General features: G+C 38.4%; 1 protein-coding gene across 1 annotated transcript; it reads right to left on the bottom strand.

The window, feature by feature from the left end:
* Positions 1-2,474: 2,474 nt before the first annotated feature.
* DNTTIP2 (deoxynucleotidyltransferase, terminal, interacting protein 2) lies at positions 2,475-10,065 on the bottom strand. Its single transcript, XM_009333774.1, has 6 exons — positions 8,321-10,065; positions 6,714-6,849; positions 5,921-6,016; positions 5,382-5,546; positions 4,125-4,234; positions 2,475-2,626 (listed from the first exon to the last, which is right to left on the bottom strand). Exons 1-6 carry the CDS (start codon positions 10,039-10,041, stop codon positions 2,533-2,535), a joined length of 2,322 nt encoding a protein of 773 aa, XP_009332049.1. The 5' UTR covers positions 10,042-10,065; the 3' UTR covers positions 2,475-2,532.
* Positions 10,066-10,856: the final 791 nt, after the last annotated feature.

Raw genomic sequence — 10,856 nt, 5'->3', positions numbered from 1 at the left:
ATGCCGGCGAAACCAAGGGGAGCATAAAGAAATAGAAGAAAGGAATTACTACTGTCCGCACAGAACATTCCAGTGACATCCAAAACAGCAACAGGGGCCTGTATAAAAAACCCCAACGCGGTACCTACCGCCCTTTAATCTCGGGGAAATTTCTTGTTAATAATGGTTAATGTCAATAAAGGCAAAATTACCAATTAACACAAATATTTCTGATGGCCATTGAAAGAAAATATTAGTTGCGTTTATAAGCAAAGTTTCTCAAACGATGCTAGTGTTTCACAAATAATTTTATGTATTTTTGTCAGCGATATCAGTTTTTACTCTCTCCCCAGCAACTTAAACGTTGTCAATTTCAATCAAATTTAATTGAAAGGTAGAGTCCAAAATACTACCTGCCTGTGCTTTTATGAAAACTGGTGGTTAAGAAAAGGTACATTAACTAGTGCCTTAAGTAAAAGAGGCTGAAGCACAAGCTCGGGCACTAGCTGAATGGCAAGCCGGCCAACACAACCCGCAAGTACTACCCTGCGGCCCAGCGACCGCTGTCCGGTACAGCTCACCTCTTGTTCACGCAGAACACGGATGCTCTCTGGGCACAGCGTGCGGCAAAACAGAAGACATTAGAAAAACCAAAGGAAGGGAAAGGATAGAGAACGTAAAACAAATCCCTCACTAGCTATGCCGTACGTGAAGTAACTTCTGTAACTCGCTATTGAGCGGCCTGAGCAACAGACATCGAGTTGTTGCTTGCTGTGTAACACCAAAGCTTGCATTTCTCTTTCAAGGTCTTTCAGAGCTGCACCTGAACATCCCAGGACGCAACAGAATGACAACTACTGTGGTCCCTTGTTTTCTTTCCTCGGTGTCCAGTCTTAATTTTTTTGCGCTTCCATGTCTCATCCAGAGAACAAGACACCATAGTTGTTCTTGTTTTTATTGGCTTTTTTAATCACCTACAGAGAATTGAGATATTAGCATACATATTATTAGAACAGCATCTGCATGTTAGCTGAGACTTGGGGACAGGTGGTTCTACTTGTCTGTGTTTGATACTTCCCAATGAATTCACTTTACTTTGCACACCATTCATCCCCAGGCAGTCAAGACTTTTTAATGAATCTACATTCCCGTCTGTCTCCGGTAGCAAAACATCGTGGTCAGCTTCAGAAGAATATAAAAAAAACCCCCGAAGGATCAGGGGAAAATTTCTTTCAAGCTTCAGTAGGTGATCAATATAGACCATGATGCTCATTTCATGTTAGCTACTTCCAGCACAAATAGCTAACCCTTAAAAACCCAACTGCTTCTCATTCTCAGTAGTAGAAAATTTCATAGTTAAACATTGGTCAAGAGCGTACTTCTTGTTTGAGATCTGCAACCTTTAAAATTCATGTTCCTATGATAAGAAAACAATCTACACCACTGGTCCTCCCATAATCACTTCTAAATCTTTCTCACCCAATCCACCTGAGACAACGTAGTGACAGTGTTATTTCTTCTTTTATCCGTCTCTTCTGCTACCTAAGGGCAGTAACTGAGTTACGCTGATTGTAACAGCAGTACAATAACCAGGTCATTGAAAACCAACCAACCACCACAACAGTTCTGACAATCGCAAAAGGTTGTGAACCGTCACTAAAGGGGAACCGAGCTGATGCCGTCTCTGCTTCTGTAACGGTAGCAGAGGCCTTCCGAACTCACCCTATTCATTTACCTGAAGAACTATGCCAAGTCAGGTACCAGACCACAACCTGCACACCACATCCTAGGTAACGGACCCCGCTGTCAAGTTATTTTCAGAAAGACCATGAGACAATTATCAAATGGTAAAAATTAATAAAAGCACCATATGACTGTTAAATTTTTTTATATAAATAATACACATTTACATTATTTTATCTATTCAACAATATGTAATTTATATCTTCTTTATTATTTGTTTATATTTATTTATAAATTATATCTACTATTTATAATATAAATATATATATATATTTAAAAAGAGTATATGTGTATACGCTGAATTCCAGGACATGCTCAATCCTATTACGGTCAGTGTTGAAACAAACCCTTCACAACCGAACTATTTCTCAATACCTTCTACCACAGAATTGGCCAGCAGCACCTCTGACAAGACATGGAAAAACTTGTTTTGGCACGTAATGGGTGCCAAGGTGAATTACACGCATAACTTTAAACTGAATTTACTAATTCACTGATGTAAAGACTGAAGCCTGAAAAGACCACAATCCACAAAGTTGGATTTTGTGCTCGGATTTAACAATATGCTTTCATATCATTATCTTTTTACATGAACGTTAATTTAAATACACATGAATTTTTAAATCTGAATTAATTTAAATTTAGCCTTTGATAAAGCTCCCTACCAAATTCTCACTGCAAGAAATTCCCTAAACCTCAGTTTGCACATGACCTGCAATCTTAAAAAAGACAAAAACACCACAACCAAAGCATTCTGTAAAAAGTTTTATAACAAATAAGTTGTTCCAGCTTGTTATTTTTCTTCAAGTCTTAATTGTGAAATTTCTTCTTCTTCCGATTCCTCTTCCCTGCTGCAAAAGCTGCTTTTTCACTCATGATCTCCTGATACTTCTTTTTATTATATCTGAACAAAATAGATAATTTACTTTTAAGCATGGTAAACCAAAGTTCAGGAAAAGATAACATGGAAAGTACTCTACAAATATAATTTGCCAAACTGAGTTCTCTCATGTTTTCCGAGTCAGTCTTCTTTGATTTTATACACTTACACGCAGGTAAAGGGAAATCAACGCTTGGATTAATGACAAATGCAGGTAAATTTGTTTTGGAAGTTAATTTGATTGAAGAATCATTAATTTTGGCATAACCAGGGGGTTCTTCATCGCATACGCAATCACATTTTGGACAGTTTTCTAAAACACTGCTAACTGCTCATAGTGGGAAGACTCATTCAGTTTCGACAATACTATGGACAAAGCATACCCGTTTTTATACTGCCTGTTCAGCAAACTCAAGATCATCAACCTTACTCTACTCAAGATTGAAAACCGAGATGAGATTAACACTAAACGACGAACAGGATATGCTTACTGAATAGGAGTTGCTAGCTCCTCTAATACAGATTCTTACGTACCTGCACCAATTACCACAACGGATCACTGCACACTGAGCAGTACTGAGGCTTTTAACTGCGACACTGAAACCTGACAAATATCTGCACTAATGCTAAAGTATCTGGCTAAAGCCCTTAAATTAGCCACAATGTAAATTAGCTGATCAAATTTCAAAGACATTAATTTTTAAAAACGGCTTCTAATAAATACCTCATAAATCAGGTCAAGCCAGAAAACTAGTTAAGAAATAGCTATACTAACTTGCCTTCCCAACATGAATAATTAATGTACAAGCCTGACAACATTAACCTGATAATCCCAAATCCAAGAAAACATGTCATGTGAAAAAAGAAGCGCAGATTAGCATCACGTAATAACCAGTATCAAAATGGATCAACTAAGGGATCTACTCCAGTAACTGTAGATTAGGCAGACATTAATTAATCCAGTCATATTCTTCAAGTAAGACTTCTAGCACAATTTTGATCCTATGACAGGTGGCAGACTGACATGCTTATAAAATGAAATCGTATCAACTTCCACAGAACTACAGTCAGCACTTTTCTATCAATTATGAAAAGAAAAATTATTCAGTCTTTAAACAACAAAAAAAAGCGCATGCGTAGGCATAAATCACTCATTCAGAGCCCTTGGGTTTTGGTGTAAGCCTGCGCAGATGCTTATTTTGGAAGTGAACCAGAATAGGGCTGATATGTTTTTCTCTTCAACACTGATATTCTTTAAAGAGTGGCTGCCAATAGCAATGACCTGAGTTGGATAAAACCCTTTTATGAAGATAAAAAAAATATGCTGTTTCAAGTCTAATTATCCCCTGTCCCTTAGATCTTCTCAATGGCAGTGCTGCTGCAGTGCTAAAACAGAAAAAGATTTCTTTGAAGTATAAAAAACCTCCATATAAGCTGAATAAAAACAACAAAAAAAGTTATATAGTTAAAAATACTCCTCTCTTACGTAGGCTATTAGAATTACAAAACCATTTTTAAATACCTTCTAAACTCAGAATCCGCCAGCAGCTCTTCAACAATTGTTCTCTTCCTTTGTTTCTTGGGGATTCGACTATGGTAAAAGTCTATGGGAGAATCAACCACAGTTCCAACCTAGAAAACAGAAATGAAAACATTCTTACTGTACAGCAAGATGTTGATTATTTTGCCGGGGTTTTTTTGTGGTTTTTTTTTTTTTTTTACAGCGCAGAGTCACTTTTTGTCTCATTGTTTAGTGCACAGAGGAGGGCCTGAGCTTTAAGACTGTACGGTTTTCAACACTGGACTGCTGCATCAACGCTGGTATTCATAAAAGAAATCCAGATGTTAACTTTTAACCATCTTCCCAAGGAGGGAAAGGAAACCCTTATGACCATCGTAACTCTCTCCTGTCTCCGTCACTGCGGTGGTTTTGCTAGATGGCTACACAGCAGTTAATCCAGCTCTAATACAAGGGCTTCATCCTGGAATGCATCACATTTTTTCCAACCGGCGTGTTAGCCAGTTCCGATGACTCAGGCTAGTAGTGGGGATACATGGAGTACACGTTTCATGTAGTGAAAACAGACCTGCGCAGATCTCATTATGTGGAACACTTCTGTCTGAAGTGTTAGAAGGTTTTTTTTTGGTTTTTTTTTTTTTTTTTTTTGTTTAACTTCCGTTAGAAGTTTTTCTACGCCCAGAAACTTCAAAACATACAACAAGACCCACCCTTTAGAGTGAAGTGGTAGTATTTTGAGAAATGAAAACAATTTCCTCAGGCATGCTAACTATTCAAACAGGCGTAAGTAGATGGAAGCCTGTTTCTGCAGTTTCTGCAGTAATTATTTTCTTTATGCAAACCACTTCGAAGCTGAGAGCTACAGCAGCAGCAATTCTGGCTGATCACAAAGCTAGCTGTCTCCATTCAAACTGTATTAGCTAGTAAGAAAATAAATGCTAATTATTCTCTACACACTTGTTAAAAAAGGCTAATACTTTAAAAAAACAGTGAAAATCTAGTCCGCTGTGGGTTCAGAATACAGATTAAGTCAGATCTTAGTTCAGTACTATGAGATCAGCTGAAATTAAAGAAACCCAGCATATACAACAAGGTTATACAGAGTTAAGCAGTTGTAAACTGCAGCTAAGTAATCAAAATACTTTAATAATTAAGCTATGAAATTAAATCAACATAGAGGCTACCTACAAAATAAGCAGGGACTAAGAATAGCTGTTCAAAACTTCAGCAGTACAATGCCACCTTCTGCTGCTTCCTTACCTGGAAGTACTTGGGTAGACCATCTCTATCATTCTTCTTATAAAAATGCTTAGGGTCCAACGAAGCTCTCATCTTCAAAACTTTAAGATCATTTTTCAGTTCACTTGTGATTTCTGGGGCTTTCATACCAAACCAACCGTCACCTGTTGTTTTCTCTCGCTCTGCCTGGGATGCAATACCAAGAATAATAAATTCGCATTCAGCAATTAGGACAGGATAGAGCGGGGAACTCTCCCCTCTAAAAGATGGGTAAAGCATCTAGAACATAACTCTGTACCTTTAAAAAGCTTATTTTATGATCCTTACAATAAGAAGGTCATCAGCACTGTATTAATTTTGTACCATCTGAGCACATTATCTTTCACTTCACTGTTCTGGTGACTAAAAAGACAGCTTTTCACAGGATGGCCCAAGGAAGACACTAAATCATAGCTTATCACTCCACTTCCAGTGAGGCCTGTATATGCACGCAGTCCCAGCACGGGGCTTTCTACCAAAGCTTGTTTTGTTACTGGAGGCACTATCAGCTCTTCACTTACCCTGCGCTGTTTCTTTAGCTGGTGAAGCGATTCCCTGAAGGGTGGGACACATTCCTTTTTTTCAAAATCTGGAGTTATTACACTCTTCTGCAAGAGCTGTAAGAATTTTTTTTTAACGTTAGACAGCCATCTCACTGACATAAATTTTACTGCTTTACCATATTTACAGAATCTACTAAAAGAATCATGCAGAATCTAAGCAAGCATTATAATACAGTACCTGAGCTTCTTTGATCCGCAATGATAGTGGTAGGGATCTTCAAAACAGATCCCTGGCCAACAACAGAAAGCAGTTGGCTAGCTCTGGAAGAAGTGAGATAGCACATGCTCTACAATAAAGAGGGCTATCATGGGTGAGCCTAAGACAGTCTCAATGAAATAACACATTCCCTTTATCTCAAAGGGTGCTTTTGAAATAAAACTGCTAATTCCGTATTAGGGAGAGTACACATCTTTATTTACTGAAATTCATTCTTGCTATGGACTAAACATCTTGTTAGCAGACCTTCAGCTCGTGTACCATTAGGCAAAACTGCAGGCATAATCAACTTCGTTTTATTTTGCAAGATAACACTGGTATTTGTACTGTTTTTCAGTTTCTGAAGTGTCACATATATCTAAATTCTTACCATTAAAACCAAACGTAAATCCACACTTTGGCCAAAAAGAATGGAGGTTCTCAGCAAACCGTAAAATAGGATACTTCTTTAAAAACAAGCAAACCAACCTTATTAAATTAACATCTTTGTGTTAACTGTAGTCATAGGCAACTGCCTAATTGTTTTACAATTACCTGGTCCTTCGTTTTCTCCTTCAGTTGTTTAATGACACTCGATCTAGGCTTCTGTTTTTTTGCATCAAAACTAATATATAAACCTCCAAGCTTCTTGATATTCAAACCAGGGTCTATGCTGCTGGAAAGATGTAAACTAAAAGAGAAATAGTTACTGATTAGAATATTGTAACAAGCACGCAGCTAAACCTTCTACTGTCCTCTGAGAAAGATAAACAGAAAAAATATTTTTCTTATTCTTCCCACTTAGGTTCAGTTCTGCAATGATTTTAAGTCTCGGTATCTAGAAGAAATACATAATTTAGAGGTGACCGAAGATGAGGGGGAAAAAAAATGAAGCCATTAGATGAAGTGAGAGTTTATTAAGGAACAATACCTGTGGAATCACTTCCACAAATCTTTCATATTAACTCTAGTGCAGCATTCTTATCTTAGATATTACTATCTTCTATAAAATCGAATTCTTAATTTGTTTAACCTTGCCAAAAGAACTCATGACCAGTATTCTTCTTCTATACATTGAGAAGCTCGCTAGCTAAAGAGAAAAAAACCCCACAGAAGCACAAACATATGGGCGGTAAAAATATTGTCAACTCTTATTCATGGTAGGAATGTTTAAGTCCTTGTCTGTATAACGGTGGTAGGAATAATGTTATTAAACATTTCAAAGCTAGTATATTTCACATTTTTTCCATTACTTCATTCAGGCAGCCAAAGGAATGTATCTGCAAACAATGTACGATGGCTGCGGCTGATTCAAAAGGAGGTTTTTGATGACAAGATTGCCTAAAAGCTATGAAGTATCATGGAGAAATGTGGTAATATCTAAAGAGGTACAACAGATATTTATTGTAGCTTGAATACTTTTTAATACAAGCCCTTTACAACTTTCTATTAAACTGTGACTGATCTTCTGTAATGCCTTTACACTGAATGCTTGGCTAAGCTTTTGTAAGACTTCTGGCCTACCTGAAGGTTTTTAGAAGCTTAAGACTTATTTATCCAACCTAAACAGCATATTACGCTTTAAACATATGAAAGCAGATAAAGGGATTTTAGCAGGAGTTGGACTACAAGAGCTCAGGAGGTCCCATCCAACCTAAATTATTCTATGCTGGGCTGATTTCACTTGAAGCGTCACCGTCCCACAGCACAACAAGAACTGAAAACATAAAAGTATATGCGACTGTTTAGGATTAAAAAGCATGATCTAATTACGCAATGTGTAAGGAAGGTACTGGACTTTTTGTTATTTATATCCAAACTAAAAAATCAACCATTAAGAAAACTGTGACCTGAATAAGCAATTAAGTCAGCCTGACCAGTTTAGCCCAGTTTCACATTTTGTTTTCTAAGCCGAACACATACAAGGCCTCCAGATGCCTAAATATTTCAGTGTTCTGTTCTGCTACGTACAAAGCTGAAAAAAGCCTGAATTTATGGACTATACTTGTATTTTATAATCTGTGCAACCCCACTTTCCACGTCAATATGACTAATGAGATGAGACTCATTTATTCCACATCATTTAGCGTTTAATGTACATACCCTATGCATATGCTTGAATGAAATGCAGATTCTTTAGTTATTCCCAAAAAGATACTTACACGTCAATCTTATTTTTCAACAAATCATCATCTTCATCTTTCTCATCTTCATCTATCAATTCCTCTTCAGCCTCTTCCAGATCTGAGGATTCTTCACCTTTTTCACTTCCTTCATGCTTACTTTCAGCATCGTTATCCTGGTCTACCTGATCTAGATAATACTTCTGGCTGGAACTCATGCCAGGCTCAGTATCAATTACAAAAAGCCCTTCAGCATGCAGTGGACTGTTTTTTAAAGATTTGTTGAGGGAAGGAGTCCTCTTATCTGCCTCTTCATAACACAGATTCTCTTCAACTGTATCTATGTCTCCCACATCGCTATTTTCAGATTCATCACTTCCATCTTTGCTCAGAAACAATGCAACAGAATCATTTCCACTGCTTGATCTTTCACTGCTGTGGGATACAGATTCAGCATATTCTCCCATTTGGTCTTCACCACCGTCCACACCGATTTCAAGCATCCCGCATCCACCAACGCTATCTGTTCTTTGTGCAACAGCTATGTCTTTTTGTGGGCTGCTCGCTGCACTAGCTTGCTCACCCTTTCTTAATTTATCAGCATGGGTGAAAGACTGCTGTGCATCTGCCTCAGCATCTGCTCTTTTGCATTCCGGAATTTTTTTACTTTCATTTGGTTTCATTTGCCCTTGGGATTCTAAAAATTGTTTGGGACTCATGCAATCAGTCAAAAAAAGATCCATATGCTCTAATTTCCCCTCCCTCACAAGTATTTTACTGTGTTGTTCTTGTATTTGGCCACATGCTTCCTCTAAATCATCTACCCCAACGGACTGCGTATTTTTTATTGCTTTTTTCCCCGGAGATTCAGTGTCGCTTTGTTTCATTTTTGTAAGACTGCTGGGTGTCACATCATTCAAAACCTCTTCTTTGACGTCTTCACTCCAGGTTGTATTGGCAGATCTGGAAGAACATTTGCTTTTAGGTGAACTGGGTTCTTTATTATCCTCAGTGACAGAGGAAGCATCTTCTGTGGCAGAGACAAGTTCTGCAGCGGGTCTAGAATCAGATATTATTACCGGCTCAGATTTAACAGTGTCCTCAATTAAATTCCCATCTTCTGAAACAATTCTGTTTCCTTTCTCGGTCTGCTTAGTATTTTCTGCTTGTGATTTCATTTGCATGCTTCTAGTAATTCGTTTGGTAGTGACAGATGGTTCCATATGAGAACTTAAGCAGCATGACTCTGCATCAGAAATATCTTCACTCTGGGCTTCACGAACTGTATCTGGCCGCAATTTCTTTTTGCTTTGCCTGCTTCTTGTAGTTCTGGTAACATCAGGCATCTGGACACGAGAAACAGCAGAGGAACAAGACTCGGCTTCAGAAATGTCATCTTCATCCAGCATCCTGCTTAACTTATTTAGAAAAACTGCCTTGTCACGTCTTATTTTGTCAGGAGAATCTGGTTGCTGAGGAACTACAATTTGTCGTCGTCTTGTTACTCTTACAAACAAAGGTGTCTGAAGAACAGACGCAGCAGAGCAGTTTGATTCTGTTTCTGACACATCCCCATCAGCTTGTGGTTCAGCAACTGACTGTGCTGAATGAACAGTTGTGTTCTCCTTCCTAGTAATTTGCATCTCTAAGCTATCACTGACATCTGACACTGTTTCTGCATGTCCCACCTCTTCAAACTGAGATTCCTGAATTATCTCTGGCTTACGAATTGATTTAGTTCTTCTTCTAGTCATCCTCATAGGCGCAGGAGTACTAATTTCAGCAGATGCCATCTAGAAAAGGAGTAAAGAAAAGTGTGCTATTGACAGCTAAAATAACCCCATGAAAAGGATGCTATACAAATGGCTAACAATCTTTTTAAACAAAACTACTCAAGCTGACAACATATTACGTGTTTCTGTGTAGCCCTATCTACGTGGAAGAAGTGTTAACAAACCATCCCTTGCTTATCTGTTTTGTCTACTGTCTTTTGGTCAAGGCAGGAAAAGAAACACACACATCCATTAACAAATATAAACAAATATCTTCTAATTCTAAAAAGTTCTGGCAAGCTGTCACGGAAAGCAAATCCAGAAGCGATGTTCAGAAACATTCAAAGATTTGCTCAACTATAAAACACTGAAGCCTAGCAACTGGCAGAATGGGCCCCCCCAAATGGCTTCCATAACCAATTTTAGCAGTTTTAGGCACAGACTGGCCTCACAGCAACTGCAACACTAAGTACAATCTGCTGCTTTAACGATGCTTGTGAATTACCTGGAACGCAATTCAAGGTTTTGGAAAGAAGAAACACTCCGCAACAGCAGGATCTTCCCAAGACACTGAACAGTGCTGGGTCAACATAAACCACGCTACCTAAACGATCAGTATTTACGTGAGCGTCTGCAAGTCTAGCGGAAAAGCCTCAGAGAAACGCTAAGATAACCGCAGCGCAAAGGAAACAAAAAATAATACCCTAACCTTTAACTCGCAGCGTTAAATGGCTTAACAACCTCCAAGGGCTGCAAGCCCCGACAGGGGAAGGCGGTGGCGCGGCCAGCCTGGCGGCGCCCTG

Source organism: Pygoscelis adeliae, unplaced genomic scaffold (assembly GCF_000699105.1).
Source record: "Pygoscelis adeliae isolate BGI_AS28 unplaced genomic scaffold, ASM69910v1 Scaffold10, whole genome shotgun sequence".
Lineage (NCBI taxonomy): Eukaryota > Metazoa > Chordata > Aves > Sphenisciformes > Spheniscidae > Pygoscelis > Pygoscelis adeliae.
Note: the sequence above shows the minus strand (reverse complement) of the source record. Positions and strands in the feature narration are given on the sequence as shown.

Bases quoted from the DNA above. Each gene is read 5' to 3' on its own strand.
- DNTTIP2 (XM_009333774.1), bottom strand. From the start codon at position 10,041: ATGAGGATGACTAGAAGAAGAACTAAATCAATTCGTAAGCCAGAGATA. The intron at 6,850-8,320 runs GTAAGTATCTTT...TTTCTCTTTTAG, and splicing joins TTGAAAAATAAGATTGACGT to TTTACATCTTTCCAGCAGCA. The intron at 6,017-6,713 runs GTAATTGTAAAA...AAATTCTTACAG, and splicing joins AGGAGAAAACGAAGGACCAG to CTCTTGCAGAAGAGTGTAAT.